General features: G+C 36.0%; 2 protein-coding genes across 2 annotated transcripts; one reads left to right on the top strand and one right to left on the bottom strand.

Annotated features, from left to right (window-relative positions):
* Positions 1–2,600, bottom strand: LOC121783050 (BAG family molecular chaperone regulator 7-like). The gene is made up of 3 exons (XM_042181089.1): positions 1,957–2,600; positions 732–1,013; positions 1–466 (listed from the first exon to the last, which is right to left on the bottom strand). The coding sequence occupies exons 1-3, from the start codon at positions 2,497–2,499 to the stop codon at positions 236–238; spliced, it is 1,056 nt and encodes a 351-aa protein (XP_042037023.1). The 5' UTR covers positions 2,500–2,600; the 3' UTR covers positions 1–235.
* Positions 2,601–15,194: 12,594 nt separating this feature from the next.
* LOC121782907 (putative glycerol-3-phosphate transporter 1) lies at positions 15,195–18,072 on the top strand. The gene is made up of 3 exons (XM_042180904.1): positions 15,195–15,288; positions 16,076–17,099; positions 17,202–18,072. Exons 2-3 carry the CDS (start codon positions 16,109–16,111, stop codon positions 17,759–17,761), a joined length of 1,551 nt encoding a protein of 516 aa, XP_042036838.1. The 5' UTR covers positions 15,195–15,288; positions 16,076–16,108; the 3' UTR covers positions 17,762–18,072.
* The last annotated feature ends 663 nt before the right edge of the window (positions 18,073–18,735 follow it).

The raw sequence follows: 18,735 nt of genomic DNA, 5'->3' as shown, positions 1-18,735 counted from the left end.
TTTTGGAATGTATCAAGGAACTGAAATTCCTCAAATTCAGAAAAAATAACCAGGTGAAAATACAACCCATACAACAACAGAAAAAAACACTGTCAGACAAGATAATGCCTTATTTCAACGAGAACTAAGATCTTCAAGTAGTGTCATTTTACCATAAAAGCCTGGATAAACCTAATCATACATTTAGCCGAAAAACGACCTCTCAACACATGGAGTGGAGTAATTAACTTGTGACTTACAAGCATGCTTCAAAAGCTTCAGAACTAGTAGCCTCTTCATCCAGCATTCGAACAACCTGCGCAACACCTGCAGCAAGCTCCTTGTTTATCACCCCATCAGGCATATCGAACGTTCTTCTCTTCAGCAATGAGGATTTTCCACAAGGTTGTGGGTCCACAACATCAAGCATTGCTTCCAGCTCGTCCACCATGGACTTCTTAAAAGCTCGAACCATCAGATCACCACCCTATTTGAGAGGAAGTAATAAATATATATATGAACAATGTGTTGGAATGAAGCCAAGATTGATGCAAGAATCAATCAAGAATCAAGCCTAGAAATGAAAAATCAATCTAGATCAATTAAAGATAGACAAAAATAATTTACTTTCCTTTAAAACATAGAAATAGAAGCCTCTAGAAGGCAGCTATTATTCGCTAGTGAATAAAAGAATTACAGTGCAAAATTGTGAGAAGTGGAAAGAAAGAGCAAAATTAGTCACTTTTAGATACCTCAATAGCGTCAACTGTGAGAAGCAACACGATGATCTTTTCAGAGAACCTCTGAAGTTCTTCCGCGTTGCGGGCAAGACGGCGGCGGTAAGTGAAGTTGTTAAATAAAGACCTAATCTCCTTCAACTTTGTCTTGGCAATGGCCAGCTCCCGAAGTGCACGCAGAGACTGTGATCTCTGGATAATATATGCCCTGAAACTCTTCTGAATAAGAGTTGCTGCATCTTGGGGAGACAACTCCTTCCTCTTCCCCCTTCTCTTATCCACTCTCTTGGCAAAAGCCTGTAATGGTGAGAAGTGACACAGTTAGAATACATCAAAAAAACATAAATGCCCAAATACTCAATTTTATCTATTACTCAAAGTAAACACCTTGTAATAATGGTTATTGCAAATTCAAGCTATCACCTTAAAGTAAAGGCCCCTTTATAATTTAGAAGTCAACGTTTATGGTCTTTATTTCGAAGTTTTGGAATCAGAAAGCAGATCCTTGAGGAGTACTTAAAGATCTGATCAAATTATATCAACTCCCTACCAATGCCTTGTCATACTCATACGACAAGAGCCTACAGCAGTTTAATCACTGTCTACATATCCCGAGCAGTTTATCAGCTAATCCATGTTTTACCTTGCCTAAATATGAGCTAATCTACATGATAAATACATTTATAAGCACAAAAATGATGATATTCCGTAATCAACACTCTGTAACATGTAGACATCAGCAATGCATCATACAAACACAGCCTACACCAGTTTAATTACTGTCTACCTTTCCTGAGTAGTTTATTGGCTAATCCATTTTTTACCTTGCCTGTGGAAAAATCTACATGATATATATATATATACATATATAAGCATAAAAATGCTTGAGATTCCATAACCAACACTCTGTACATTTCTACACTGGTAATGCATCATATGCAAGCAAAAAATATCAACTTCAGCTCAGAACCAAACAGATCTGAAACCAATCAAAAGAAACTCCTGCAATCTGCTACCAACACAACAGTTATCAATAACCAACCAAATTCATCACCCCAAAACGAATCAATCCAATAAGAAAACCTTGATGTAACCAGCCAAATCAACAAATTCATCAAAAACAAGCAAAGTAGCCAACCAAATTCATCACCACAAAACGACTCAATCGGCTAAGAAAACCTTGATGTAATCAGCCAAATCAACAAATTCATTGAAAAAAAAAGTCAACCAACCAACCAACCTGCCTCAGAACAATGCCGCCATGATAAGAAGGCTCCTCAACCTCAACAATGCGGGAAACAACTGACTTCTTCCCCTTCTCCTTCACTTTCTCACTCTTCTTCTTCTTCTTCAATTGACTGTCTCCACTAGACACCTTGAACGTGTAGGTCTGCTCAATCGCGCCCTTCCTCTTGACCTCCGCCGTCATCTCATAGCTCCTCGCGATCCCCTTCCCCGTCTCCGCCGTCCACTTGTACTTTCGCTCGTCGCCGGGAGCCTTGATCTCAGCCGTCCACGTGTACTTCCTGCTCTCCCTCTCCGCCAGCCCGAGCTCCAGCGCGGAGACGCGCTGGCTGAGCGCCTCCAAGTAAGGCGAGGCGCGGCGGCGGCGGTGGATCTGGATCAGATCGGCGACGGCGTCGAATTCGTGGAGCGGGAAGGTGAGGAGGTCGAGCTCTTCTTCGAGAATGGGGAAGTATGGTGTGGGTGGGGAGGAAATTGAGGTTTGTTGGAGGAAGTAGGAGGGGCAGAGGTGGTGCTCGAATCTGGTGAATCGATTCATCGTTGAAGGAATTGAGGAAACAATTTGTTGAAAGTGAGATGTTGGAGTGAGAGTGATAGTGAGAGAGGGAGATTTGAAGATAGAGAAAGGAGAATTTTAGTTGGTGGAATTCAAGTCAAAAAGGGGAATGGGGATCATGTGTCTGTGACGATGACATTGACAGCTACGGAATCAAATCCATAAGCATCTTGAAATTAATGTTTTTTTCCTAATTTCACTAAAAAGATTTACTAAATGGAGTTTGGGGTAAAAAAACATAGGAGTGAAAAAAAATAGAGGAGGGTGAATTTTAGATTGGAACGGATTAAAGTAGCAAGTTGAGACTTTAAGAGCATTTACCGATGGCTCATGGGACGAGCGAGCAGCAAGCCGAAGGGCGCAAGGCACTCGCGTCCATCGGCCAATGAAGCCGGGGACTATCTTTTAGTTAATCTTTTATTACATTTTCTGAATTAGAAATCAAATATTTTATTGGTGATTATAATTTTTGGTGATGTTTAAACTATAGTGGCATCTCTCATGTATTTGCGATGATGGATGGGTCAAAGTGGGGTTACATTGCAACAACAAGTAATATAGTTACAAATTTGATTTAAAAAATGCAAAACCATTGTTCAATCGGATTTCTTAAAGACTGAAGTTCATAAATTTGAAATTAGAGATCTATCTACCTACTTTGTCAAACATTTCAAAAGTAAATCTTGAAGAAAGAAAACTGATGCCCACAAGGCCACAAATATAATTCCATATCACATGGGCTCACTTCAAATTAAACTATGGTGATTGTCTTATTCAATAAAAGTAGCTATATGATCACAGCTTTTTTTTATCACACTTATTCTATCTTACTAACACACTTTTCTTTTTATTTCTCTATTACTTTATCAGTTTTAGGAGATGGAGGAAGTACAGTTTAAAAAGTGAACCACATATTTAGGCTCTATAATTGTCACGACGCACGTTTGCAGTCCCTATACTTGCAAAATATCATTTGTGGTCTCTAATCTCTATACTTATTTATACATTAAGCTAAAAGATTCAGTATGTACAATTCACATACATCAAGATCAAATATAGCGAACGAAATTATAGTGAGCAGTAGAGAGAGATATAGTTTAGGGAGCTCAATATTATTCTTGTATATTTAATTTCTTGTTCTTGAGATAATTATCAACTATTTTCATTATAATCTTGTTGCTTAAATCAAGTAAAGAAGATCTACTTTTGTCTGTAGATTGAAGCTTACACACTAATTGCTTTGGAATTGGTGTTCTTTAGCTATTGCATCAGATTTCACAATATATATAGCAATGTGATCGTGATTTAATACAATACAAGTATACAACATTGTATATAGTCAAAAATTTCCAATTTCTTGACATCTTTCATTTTCTTACACATGTGGACCTAGGCTGTTGCTGCCTGTGCCAGCAGGCCACAACATCCCAATGCATGCAATGCTACGAGCCGTTTGTTTGTGCATTTTTTTTATAAAGTACTACTACTTTATATCACATACGCTCAGTTAAGAGGATGATATTGGTTCTTTTCAATTTGACTATTAGGAAAATGATTGTCATCATATAATTAAGAAATAATATTAAAAGAATATCTAAACAGGCGGACTATGATTAATGATCAATGTTCAACATTGATAACCTTGAATGGTATTATATCAATCTATTTAGAGTTTGTGGAGTGTGCTAGCCTTGCTTTGTATCTTTTTATAAATTTGGACACCGGCAAAGTTAGTCATGTAGCAATAAAATATACGTAATAATTTGTAATTAAAATTGTTTCCATTTACTTTGTTTTCACCTACTTTTGTTTTTGCTCTTATCCCACAAAATAAACCATGCATGAAGTCATATATATACTTTGATGTATCTCTAATCTCTTGTAAGGATTTAGATCTTTTAAAATAAGTATTTATCGGACGCCCATTATTTAGCTACCTTGCAAACTTTACAAAAATATCCAAATATTTCTTGAAAATGTTCTAGTAACAAAATATCGAAATTATGTAAGATATCTTAACCATAACCTTGCAAATTTTACAAAAAGCTACCAAATACTTACTTGGAAAGTTCTACTAATAAAATGTAGAAATTATTTATGTAATCTTGACCAAGTTCATTGATGTTGTGTTATGTTGCGTACACACTACAAAAAAACATGCAATTTATCGGCATAAAATTGTTCATAGCTGATTACGTATATTTCTTTGGCTATGTAGTTGACAAACTTTGTTTCATCTTTTGTTTTTCTGTTTTGTCGTCGTATTGTATTTTTCTATTTTAGTTTGGAGCCAAGCATATCAATATAGAATACACATACATAATTGCATACAACACAAACAAATAAACATAACCAAAAAGCTAGCTAGTTTACCCAATCAATCACCTAAACCTAAGTCGGATGAATAAACAAACCATGATCATCTCGAATCACATAACCAACACAAAACAATTGAAACACCATCCAAACAGCCCCCACCACCACCCCACCCCCAAACGCGCCACAATACATCCCAATCCCCCTCCACTTTCTCGCCGGCGCCACCGCCTCTTTCTCCTCCTTCTTCCGGCTGAAGAATTCTTCGACCGGAAGCGTCTGCATAGCGCAATCAGAGCATATTGAAGGCGCATCATCTTCATCATCATCTTCGTCGTCGAAGAAGAAGGCGGCCTTGAGGCGGGCGATCCGCTCGTCGATGTCGCAGAGTTGGTCGGTGGTGCGCGGGGACTGGTCGGGGCCGCCCTCAGCGGCGCGGAGCTTGTCGAGGAAGGCGAAGCGCTCTTTCACGTCGTCGTAGGTGACGGTGGGGTCGATCGGGAGGTCGGATTCGAGTTCCTGCAGTTTCTTCTGCAGCATTACGAATTTCGTCGCCGTTTTTTCTGCGGTCATATTCTCCATGCTTTTTTATTTTATTTTTTTGCGCTTTTGCTCTGAATTTTGAGGGCTTTTTATTTCCAACTGTCAATTTGTAGCGGTTTCCTCCTCTTCAACTGCCATAGTATTTTCATTGTTTCACTAAATATTTATGGACTTGGACTTGGACTTGGATCGATTGCTTTCTTTTCTTTTCATTTAAAATTTTTTTTCTACTTTTGACCACATATTCTCTTGTTAAGAGAAATTACGAAGTTTGATCGTGCAATTTTAAAATTGATCAGAAAAATCATGAAGTTTAGCGTTATTTGGAAGGTCATAAATGCTTTAGTTAGGGTGAATATTTATGGATTTGGATCTTGTTGCGGCCCAAGAAGTCAATTTTATGTATCGGACAAGGATTTGGGCCATTTTTTTATTTTCTATTCTTCTGAAAATTTATTTCTTTTGAGGATATATTCTCTTTTTAGGAAAAATTACAAAATTTGGTTAAAATTTAGAAATCATGTAGTTGTGTTATTCGCAATGTCATAAATATTTGATTTTTTTTTTGCCGTTTTGCTATGAGTTTTGAGGGCTTTTTATTAACTGCCATCATGATGTAGCGGTTTCTTTGTCGTCAACTGCCAGTTTTTTTTTTTTCCTTTTTTTTTGTATTTCAATATAAATATTTATGGATTTGGGTTTCTGTTGCGGCCCAAGAAGCCGAATTATATATATTGAAGGCAAGGGCTTGGTCCAATTTCTTTATTTTCTATTTTTTTATCAAGATATTTATTATTCTTTTGAAGACACATACATTGAGGGAAAAGAAAAAATTATGAGAAAAATTATAAAATTTGGTCAAATTTTAGTCTATTTAGCTATTTTAAAATCGATTTTGAAAATCATGAAGTTTAACATTTTCCGCAATTGTCACACGTGCTTTGGTTAGGTGAAATCGTATATGATGTGAAAGTTTATATCTTCATTTTAACTGGACACGAATTCAGCATGCTATGTCGAATTAGCACACGACATGAACCAACTAGTGACATGAATACATGATCCTATTTGTGTTGAGTTGGCATAACGCGGGATCCTGACCCTACATGACATGGCATGAGAACGGCATAAAACGATCTATGTGTGTTTGAATGCTATACGACCTATTAGTGGCGTGGTGGTCGTGGTCGTAGTAGTGAAGAAGGATGTGACGTAGAATTACGGAATTGGTGATGAAGGCATGGAATTAGAATTTAATTAAAGAAAAGATATAAATATGAGTATAAAGGAACTTAAGAATACGTTTTGCCAAAAAAATTATTGTGTATATATTATTGCTCTATTAATAAATTGATAAACTTATAGAATGGCTCCACGTAATTAAACTATACAACTTTGCAGAAGCCCAAACTCAATGGCACATGTTCAATGACACCATCTCCGAAAATGATTTCCAAGATTGAATGTTAAAATTACGAAACTTCCCTTGACTTTCGCAATATTGCCATCATATGTTATCTTGTCCTAACTATTTATTTTTTTATATGTGTGGTTGTGTTTAATTTCTAGTAGTAATCCATGTTAAGGAAAAAGAGCCCGACTAGATATTGAGTCTAGAAATTTGTTTTGGTATTGCATTGGTTTGAATTTCAAATTTGTAGACAAAGTTTAGTAGTAGTATAGTATTTTTTATGATAGAAATTTTTGCATAATGATTCATTTAAAATAATGAAATTCAAAGAAGTTATAACACTATAAAATAAGTTTTTTAACTTGGTGAGTAAGGGCTTTAAGCCCTTGATTGAGCCAATATGTGTCCGCCAATGACACTGACCATGTCGAATCAAGAAAATAAGAAGGGTCTTTTGAACTAATTAACTCACTCTTAATAATAAAAGATAAATATTGCAAGACTATTTTTTATATAAACCTATACACAAAAATTGATCGCTGTTTCTTTCATTCCATTAGTATTGAGGCATTTTTTTGCCTCAGAAAATTAAAGAACGAATAATAAGTGAGTTAAAGTGGAAGTGAATTAAATATAAGAAATCATTTTATCTAAAATCATTATGTACTATACGTGAATGACATCTTATCCAATCATATACTTATACTATAATAATTTGATTTGTGAAGATATTTCTCGAAACAAAAAAGAAAGGTGTGCAAAATTTGTGTAGCCACGTATGTAAAAGAGCGTTTGATTTTTGTGGTGTGTGTAAATAGAAAATGATTTTCTATTATTGGCCTTGATTTAACAGAATAGACCAACAGGATGGCATTATCCATAGACCAATGCTCGGTTTTTTCACATTAAAGAAGGTTTTAAAGAACATGGTTTTATCTTTTAATGAAAAGAAAATACTAACCATTAAAAATAGTCTCAATTTGAGATGCTAAGTTTGAATTAACCAATATTTGACGGATCAACCAAAGAAATAAGAGAAACAAGGTCACAACAAGATGCCATTACTATGACATGATATATATATACATAGTGAGAAATTAGAAATCAGAGCACAAATTAGAAATTAGAAAGTAGAGCACAAATAGTGAGACGAAGAGGAAGATCGTAATTTAGTTTGTGACCATAGAGTTTATTAATATAGAGCATATTCTTATTTATAGAATTTATAGAATAATAGACAAATTTTGAAGTCATTCCCACGGAAAACTATTTAAATGCATGTCGCGATAATTAACATAAATTTTTGGTATTTGAACCTAATTTTAATGGTGGACACTAGCTATAAATCCTGACCACTAACAAGATGTCAAATTACAAATTGTGATGTCTAACAAAAAGTGAAAAGGAGAAGTTGGAGGCTATAAAATAAAACGATAAAACAACCCTTTTCACGCACAATCATTGTCATCCTTATTTTTTAATATTAGTACTCCACTTCCTTCCTTCATTAAATATTTCAAGTTGTTAAAGAACTATATATAACACTAATAAATACTAGTATTTTATTTTATTTCATTTTCTATCATTAAATATTTCATTTTATCAAGAACAATATCTATTAAAAAATCTCTTATTTTACTTTGAATAAAAGCATCAATAATAGAGTGAAAAAAAATCACTTAAAATTTAAATACTTACATTATTTATGTGCTTATCGGCATTATTCACAACCATATTCCATATGCATGCAAAAAAACTCATATTAAGACATTCATTTGTATAAAAAAAGTACTACTCTTTTTATTTTTATAAAAAATAATCTTATTTTTTTAATTTTAATCTTCTTACTAAATTAATCTCATTTTTATAATTGTTCATTAAAACTTTATAATTGTCGACGACCTTCGACGTCATGAGCGTCTGAGGTTTCACGTGGGATTTCGGTGGGTCCCACGCCGGCGAAAATGGGATCGGAGAGAATAATTAATATAAATATATACATTGTGACGCAAGGAATAATGCTTCCTTATTATGCGAATATCCCCTCACAATATATAAAATGACCAGACTACCCACGCCCTCCTTATTATCGCATCTTCTCACATCCCAATTTGATTGACACTTTTATCCCTAGGTGCAATTTTGGAATTAGTAAAATATATTCGTGGTTGCCATACAAAGAGAAAATTGATGTAACTTACTAGGAAATGAAATGAGTAATATACACTGGGAATTATGTTATATTTCAAGTTTAATTTTTTTTTATATAGAAAAATGTTCAAGTCAAAAATTAGTGCAGAATAAATTCATAACAAAAAATAACACAAATAATGAAAAGATATATTTATAACAGCATTCATTCTACCCAAATATTTGTCCAAAAAATAGCCATATTTTTATTATGGTGATTTTATTTTTCAATCAAAATTAGTTAGCTTCCAAAAAAGTTCAATATATATTACGTTATTAATGATGCATGTTCAATTATCTATTATCACTATTTTAATTAATTTTTCTCTTCTCACATAGCAATTATAATATACATAGAACTAAATGGTTCAAGGTGATATACCTGATGGAGTACGTACTAAACAAGCCCAACAGCAGTAAAGCCCATCAGCCTAAAGCCCAAGAAAGAGTATCAGTTCGGCATGACTAAAGAGTATCAGTCCGGCATGACTAAAGAGTTCAGTTCGGCACAACCAAAGAGTTCGGCCCCAGCCTACAGCTCGGTAAAAGCCAACCAATCAAACTCTGCTCTCAGGTCGGCATCAAGCTCTACTCTCAGATCGGCAAAAGCTGCTCGGCAATAATTCAGCAGTTCGGTCTCAGTATTCGACCGAACTAGGAGATAGTGGACTCATGCAGGATTTCCACCTCCACTACACCCACGATCTATTTAGTGGTGTCAAGCAGTCATTAACTCATGCAGGATAGTGGACCCATGCAAGATCGCCACGATCTCCACGACATCCGCTGCCTAGTAAATGGTGCTGCATGCCACGATCTTGGTTCAATGTATAAATAGAACTTAGATCAGATAGAAAAGGGTTAAGTTCAAAGGAAGTTCTCTAGAGATCAAATGTCAAATAGCAAGTCTGTATTGTAAGCTGTAGAAAACAGATCAAGCAATACAACTCTGCCCTCTTTTCTTCCCGTGGACGTAGATTTACCTCAGTAAATCGAACCACGTAAATCTCTGTGTCGCGATCTGCATTTTCCTGCATTCATCACCATCAAAAATTCGCCAAACCATCAATACCCATGATTAAAGTCTCTAAAAAACTGTGAATGTTCCAAAAGAGTGAAGTATTGTTTAAAATCGATCATAGATTCATAATCCAGTAATAAGAGTATATAGTAGTTTTAAAATAACTATGCTCCCAATAATAGAGATTGAGATTGTAAAAGATGTGATTAAATTAATAACCGAACCACTAAGACAATATTAATTAAGAGTTTAAACATTTTTGCTATGTCATCAATTTGGCTTATGTTGATTGATAACTTGTGGTCTGAAATTTTTTAGACTTTAATAAATTTACACTCAAAACGCAGCTGTCAATCAAAATGTTTCTTTTTTTTTTCAAGCATATACAACATACGTGCATAACATTTCGATATAAAGTTCTTAAAGCAAAAAATTGGCAAGTACTACTAAGTAATTAGTGGCAGTGCAGAAACGATTTAGGAAAAAACATTAATTAAAAATACATTGAACACAACGTATATACATGTACTATGTATTAAATACAATATCAATTTGTGAGGTCGACTATAGTTTTAAGCTCTCATGGCCAACGGTGAGAGGTCGGTCTCGATTCTACCTGAATCCGTTATTGACTTCATCAATGCGCTATTCATTGATTATTTCTTTCCATTGCCTTTCACGCCATTTTAGTGTAATTAGTCAATATTTGTGGACGAACATATCAAAATATATTAAGGGTTTACCAAAACAATAAAAATATATTAGTTATATATATGTTCTAACTGAATCAATCGTGCATGACTCATTACTTACTTTTGGAAAAATGGAATATTACAATGTATATATATTTGAAGGGAGCCATGAATTATGACTCATATTGATTTGACTTGTAATTTTAAAATCTCTGATTTTATTGGTTTTTTATTCCAAGACTTTTAATTTATACGAGGTAATAAATTATGGGTCTGACTATTTGTATGGTTATTATTAAATACAAAGTCTATTGTAATTATAATATTCTATTATATATAGCTAGGATAATGTTAATTGTGAACACTCACGAAGAATGATTAAATTTGGATTTCGATATGTGTTAAATATTTTTTTATTAGTACCCCTCAGTTCCACGATAGTAGAGTCATTTCATTTTATGCACACATTTTGAAAAAATGATACTAATAAATAGTTAAAGTGGATAAAAAGTAAAGTAAAAAAAAGAATAATGTAGATAAGAGTCTTCTGTACATTATTTTCTCTCTTATATTACTTTTTATCTACTTCAACTATTTATTCTCTTTTACTTTACTTTTTATCTACTTTAACTATTTATTAAGAGTATCATTTTTTTAAAAACGAGCACACAATTACTACTCCTAGTAGTTATGTGTTGAAATTTGAAAACACAAGTGAATATAATTATTGTACAATCCAACACATAGTTTCCGGCCTAAATACACGAACGTTTGACTTATGAATTATGATGATAGAATTTGTTGAGATATTATTATATATAGTATACTTAATTTTACCATAAAACATGGGGAATAAGAAGAAAACGACGAAAAAATATAACGTGAAAAAGAGGTTTACATAATTGAATTAATCACTCTCCAATATGATAATACGAATGGATAATGATAATGATGATGATAAAGTCTTCTTCTCATTTACTGAAAAGGTACGAATAAATTAAGAAACTGAATAAAGAACAAATAAAAAAGAGAAAGTTTGGAGGGAAAAAAATAGAGAATTAAGGCTTAAAATTGAAAAAAAAATATAGATGGAAATAAAAAAAAAACTAAAGATATATAGTACACCTAGAATTACCATGTTATTCCATTTAAGTTTGTTCATCAAAATTAATCTCTATTTATTTATGATAAATTTTTCTTTTTAACAAGGTGAGTTCTATTTCCGTACTAACAATACTCAATTATGTTTTTTCTATTTAACTCTCTCATTTTACCTATACTTTTATTAAAAATTTTATTTCCACTATCAAGACTATTTTCTATGAACATGGTAGTATTACGGTCAAGAGTCCAAAAAGATATTTTTCAAAAATTCTACGTAAACATTGAAAATCAAACTACATAAAGTATAGAAATTTTTGAAATTTCTATTTTCATTACACGGTTAATATTTTTAATCAAATGACCTTATTTTCGCTATGAATTGATGATCGCAGTCAACAAAACAGAGGTTTCGTTAATATATGATATTTCCACTATCATATTATAATTTGAAAAAAAAATGTCATAATATCATTACGAAAAAAATTCAAATTCCATAAGTTGGTAGCTGATTTTTGTTGGAAATAGATTTTGAGAGTCTCAATATTGTGGCAAATAGTACCTTTAGGGACTCTAGGGAATATTTCATTAATATGTTAGAGTCCCAAGTTCATTAGTATCTAGGCGCATTTATTTCTCTAGTCCTATAAATAGAGATGTACAATGTATCTCAAAACAATTCAAATCAATCACAATGTAGTCTTCAAAGTTCTCTAATGTCTTTTATTTTCCGCATTTTACTTTTCAACATGGTATCAGAGCCAGGTTCGATCCTTTATATGGATCAATCTGTCTCTATAGTAAAAAAAAAAAAAAAACCTCTCCCAAATACATAGTCGAGAGTTGAAAACTGAGATTAAGTCCATAGATTCTCAAGAAACATGTTGAATACAAACCGTACTCAACAGAACATTCAATGATGGAGAAGATGCTGATGGAGCAGTCAGCGGACAGCAGCAACGAGGTGACCTCAGCGAGCTCCAGCAGCCGCTGCTCAGCTCCAGCCGATGGCGAACGGTAGCAGGGATAGACGACGGCGCAGACCGCAAGCAACGGAGACCCCGACAACAACAACGTGATGATGGCCTCTCTTGTCAAAGCTGCTGAGGAGCCAACGGAGAACTAGCGCCGGTAAGGAGATGGCAACGACTCCGAGATCTGGAGAAAAATATGTATTCAAGGAACGTCCGGCCGAGGGGGAGAGGAAGTATCCGACCGAACGATTCCTCTCAAATCTATGTCGGCCAAGAAGGCCAAAGATCTGATGAGAGGGAGCGAAACCTACAGATGACGAACCCACACGCCAATGCCTGGAGGCTGGAATGAATCTCGAAGATGCAAAGAGAGCCGATAGAGCAGTGATGCACTCTGAGCAGGATCGGAGAAGGCGAGTGTATAACGAAGGATAGGCGTAAGGGCGCCTGGATGAATGCTGAGAAGAGAGCAGCGAAAGCAGCCCGCAGAATATGGGCCGCCGAGAAGGGTAAGGCGGTGATCGAGCATATGCAGTCGAGAAAGCTACAGAGCTAAGAGTCGGCGATAGGGCAGATGCGGCAAAGCAAGTTGTTACCGAGAAGATGCCGCTGACTGTGAGGAACTGCGAAGTTTGGCTGCGACTCGTCGAAGATGGCCAGGCCTGATGAGAGAAGAGAAGCTAATTAATAGCATCCAACCGCGGTGGAGATGGCAGCGCGAGAAGCATAGGAGATGCACTAAATAGCCAACCAATGCTTCCATGGATGGAGGAAAAGGCTCCAAGGGAGCAGCCCTGTTGGAGAAGGCCGAGCAGAAAAATGGTAGCATGCAAGTCACCTATCCTCGAATCAAGGAGAGAATCGCAGAGAAAGAGGCGGAGCAGCCAGCCAGCATCTGCGCGGCGAGGAGGAGAGAGATGGCGTCGCCGCACAACTACTGTGAATGCCATGGTGGGAATAAAACCTTCGAAGTAGCCATCGTCAAATCCCATCAAGAATTCTGGTGGCAGAATAAGACGATGGTTAGTGGGAATGAAAACCGGAGAAGATCGATCCGTAGCAGCACTGGAGTGCACTCTGCCGCGACAGTCCTCGAAGAAAAGAGAAAAGCTGCCATCGAGGGCAGTCGTGAAGACTCAACGCAGTGAAGACGATAACCGACCGCCACCCAATGGCGGTAATCCGACCGCAGAATCTGCGCTTGGAAATAAAAAGGCATGTCTTCGTAAATCGGAGAAGAGCCGGAGAAGGGAGATGCAAAATGGGAGGTGAAGCGTCGTTTGCTGTTGGAGATGAGAATAGGAGAAAAGAAAGAGGCGCTGTTAGTTTGTTCTCAATTGGGGTTTGCAAGAAAATTTGGGCCTAGTGTTATTGGGCTCAAGAAGGAAAAAAAAGAAATGAAAAATGGGCACATAGTTTGAGCTGGAATGGGTCGAGGTATGGTAAAAAAAAGCTCCTCGACATGAGCCAAAACTGCCTGAACGAGCTCCTCGATATGAGCAAAAACTGTCAGAATTAGCTCCTCGACACGAGTAGAAAACTGTCAGTCAGAAAAAAACTCCTCGACAAGAGTAAAAACTGTCAGTCAGAAAAAAAAAGCTCCTCGACACGTGTAAAAACTGTCAGTAAAAAATTGAAGAGCTCTATGACACGAGTTAAAACTGTCAACAGAAAATTGAAGAAACTCCTTGATAAGAGCCTAAACTTTCAATGAAAAAAAAAATGAAGAATCTCCTTGAAACGAGCCTAAACTTTCAATGAAAAAAACTCTTTGATACGAGTATAAACTATCACTGATGAATTGAAGAAGCTCTATGATACGAGCATAAACTGTCAATGAAAAGTGAAGGACTCCTGAATACGAGTATAAACTATTTATCAAAGTGAAGATCGTGCAAGTTAAGTGTCGAAAAAACTCGATACTTAACTTGAGGGGGAGTGTTGGAAATAGATTTTGAGAGTCTCAATATTGTGGCAAATAGTACCTTTAGGGACTCTAGGGAATATTTCATTAATATGTTAGAGTCCCAAGTTCATTAGTATCTAGGCGCATTTATTTCTCTAGTCCTATAAATAGAGATGTACAATGTATCTCAAAACAATTCAAATCAATCACAATGTAGTCTTCAAAGTTCTCTAATGTCTTTTATTTTCCGCATTTTACTTTTCAACAATTTTGTTGGTTGTGAATCAGAATCTAAAGAAGTTTGAGTAAAAATGAGAATATATTAATGGAGAATTAAAGTTACTTTATTACTCCAACTCTTAACACATCCAGTGGCAAATTAGTCTTTTTCACAGCTTAGTAGTAACAGCCAGATTTCACAGAAGCAGTTGTCCAGGGGTAGTTTCGGTAGTCCGAATTATCAGCTTCACATAAATAAACCTCTCGTCGTTGCAGTTTCTTCTCAGAGAAGCGTGAGCTCCTTTTGTTCGTCGAATTACCAACCTCGCCATTAACGAGATAGAGAGTGAGAGAGAGGCGTAAGCAATTTGCGACAGCATTGGCGTGGACAGTCTCGGGTAAAGCAGTCTCATCCATTTTCTTATCCAAGTTTTTTTTGTCTGATTCCGTGTTATTCGGGGCACTGGATAACGTTTCCAGCTTCTCTATTCCTGTTGATTTTTTATCGCTTTACTCTAGCGCAGAGCTGTACGAAGATAAATCTTCGTGGAGTATCTGAATCTAGCTCAAATTTATGACGTTTCTGTGCGATTGCTAATTTGATACCTCTTTAGATAATTTAATTATCAGGCTGATGCTCAATTACCGAAAATTTAATTTGGCAATTTTTTTACTGTTTTCGTTGGATTGTGAGCTCTTCTTTTTATCGGTTTAAATATTTGCTATTTTTGGATAAACTTGTTCGCTTTTTTGGATTTATTCTTGTTATTTGTATTGTAGAGTATTTTTTTAGAGTTAAATTCGTATATCATTGTAAGTATGGAGTGGAACAGGAGCCGAATTCGGTAAGCCGATCATTTCCTGAATTAATGTGAAATCTAAAATCTTTTTAAAAAAATTTAAATTTTGAGCTGAGAATCCACTTAATTGTCAAACCTATGACATTTTAATAAAAACTTGATACACAGAAGAATTTCACATGCCCTGATTGATTGCTCTGTTTGACATTCGTTTGCTTATCTGTACTGATTGTGGAGTTTGAATATTACTATATGTATTGGTTTTTGATGATTGAATGGTGTTTACAAAGCTAGTTATCGAGCTAAGTTGAATGCGATTCATTAGGAATGTATCTATCTTGAATGGTTCTATCATCTCATTGCTGTTCTTGTAATCTTAATTCAGGTTGCCATCTCTTTGTATAAATTATAAGCCAAAATGGGTTCGACTGGAGAGCCTGTTCCGGAGACAAGATACACCAAGCCTCTGGGGATACGGTTCGTTGAGTATGTTAAAGGATCGGCCATCTCGTACAAGGCTCATCAAGCCATTGTCCTGATAATAACATTCTTCGCATACTTGGCCTACCATGCTACAAGGAAAACCACCAGTGTGGTGAAAAGTGCTCTTGATCCACAGTCTCCTGATGTAGCCTTGAAATCCATCTTCTTTTGGAGACGGGAGCCGCTACAAGGAGCTAGAAACTCGGCTCTTGGAGTTGGTTGGGCGCCCTTTAATGGCTCGGATGGAACTGCATTGCTTGGGGAGCTTGATGTGGCTTTTCTATTTGTGTATGCTATTGGGATGTTCTTTTCTGGACATGTGGGAGATAGGATGGATCTTAGGATATTTCTGACCATAGGAATGGTTGGAACCGGTTTGTTCACCGCCCTTTATGGAGTTGGATACTGGGCTAGTATTCACTTGTTTTATTACTATTTGATTGTCCAAATGCTTGCTGGATTGTTCCAATCGACTGGATGGCCGTCAGTGGTTGCGGTTGTTGGGAATTGGTTTGGAAAGAAGAAAAGAGGGCTTATAATGGGTGTCTGGAATGCTCATACTTCTCTTGGTAACATTACAGGTAGTGTAGTTGCTTCGGTGTTGTTGAAGTATGGCTGGGGTTGGTCCATGGTTGTTCCGGGTTTTGGTATTGTGTTTGTTGGCTTGGTGCTGTTTTGTTTCCTACCAGTTAGCCCTGATTCTGTTGGAGCTAGTATTGATGATGACGAAGTGTCATCTCCTAAGAAAGAAGGGGATGAATTGGGAGTACCGTTGTTGAGTTCAAGCTCAGATCATAGAAATGCTGTGGGATTCCTAGAAGCATGGAGAATACCTGGTGTTGCTTCCTTCTCCCTTTGCCTTTTCTTTTCCAAATTGGTGGCCTACACATTCCTCTACTGGCTCCCCTTTTATATCAGTCATACAGGTACATGAACTTCATTTTCGCGTTAATCTTTCGTGTGTTAATCGTTCGTGCTGTTAATTCCAGTGTCACTTAAGCTGAATGCCTTGATTATGAATCTTGCAGCCATTGAGGGTAGGTACTTATCAAATGAGGAGTCTGGTAACCTGTCCACATTGTTCGACGTTGGAGGTGTGGTTGGAGGGATCTTGGCAGGCCACATATCGGATCGTTTAGATGCAAGAGCCATAACAGCAGCAAGCTTCATGTACTGTGCCATACCAGCTCTCTTCTTCTACAGAAACTACGGGCACGTGTCCATGACTCTGAACATCGTGCTCATGCTGATCACCGGGATGTTTGTTAACGGACCATACGCTCTCATAACAACTGCTGTGTCTGCTGATCTGGGAACACACAGCTCATTGAAGGGAAACTCGCGTGCTCTGGCCACGGTCACTGCTATAATTGACGGAACAGGGTCAATTGGGGCTGCTGTCGGGCCATTGCTGACAGGATACATATCAACCAGTAGCTGGAGTGCCGTTTTCACAATGCTGATGGGTGCAGCTCTCGTAGCCGGTCTGCTTCTAACGAAGCTCGTTATGGCTGAGGTGGCTTCGAAGATCCAAGGTGCAAGGACACACGAAGCTCCAAGGCCAACGCCTTCGGATTTGGAGGTATGATCGCTCTCTAATCATCCGAGAAGATCTCCTGCTTCATTGTGCATACTAATCTAGTTGTTGAGGTTCCTTCACCAATCAATATGAAGGAAGGTGGTTAGAAGAGTTTGAGTTTGAAATCTAGAGACAAGCCTTTGCCTAAGGGCAGAGGTGGTGATTTTTCTGTATATTATTGTTTGAATTGGGATGATTCATTATAGCCATCCAAAGAAAAAAAAAAGCAAGAGGAATTTAGTGATCCTCAAGAAAATGTAAATTTTTCCTGTTATATGTATTGTACTATGTAATATATATGAAAAAGGTTCTTTCATTTATTTATATTAGTCATTATGACTTTTTATATGATTGAAAAATTCATTTTCCTTTTGACTAGTTTTCTTCTTTTTTCTCTATTATTTTACTTTTTAAATATTTTTCCAATTTAGAACGATTCAAGTAGTAGTAACATGGAATTGTGATTATAAAAAACAAAATAGTACAAAAGTATAAACATTAATTAATGTGTTATTATAGGAGTATTAAAGAATAAAAGAAAAAGAAACACTCAAACTAGTGATCGAGTGTTTTATTCCGCAGCATTCTAAATTTGAACACAAATTTCGCTACATACGTTTTTATTCTTTAATTTTCGAAATTACTCTATATGGAGTATATTTAATCTTTTCCAAAATAATTTTCTGAATATATTCCAACTTCAACAATTGATGTATTGGCATTTAGGTTGCTAAAGCCTAAATATATCATATTTGTGTATGTTATATTAGGGGAGTACTAGTGTTAAATCACTATATTCTTCCAATCATATGATGCCACGTGACACTTATAAGCAACAAAACAACATTATTAAGCAACAAAATTAATGAATGACATTGACGGATTTGCACGAATTGCATAAAAACCTATGTATGTTGCATTAAATGCAATTTATTTTACATTTTAGTCTACAGTGCAAAATAAATTACTTTTAATGCAACATT

This window comes from Salvia splendens, chromosome 20 (assembly GCF_004379255.2).
Source record: "Salvia splendens isolate huo1 chromosome 20, SspV2, whole genome shotgun sequence".
NCBI lineage: Eukaryota > Viridiplantae > Streptophyta > Magnoliopsida > Lamiales > Lamiaceae > Salvia > Salvia splendens.
The sequence above is the reverse complement of the archived record's forward strand: the minus strand, read 5'-3'. Positions and strand labels throughout refer to the sequence as shown.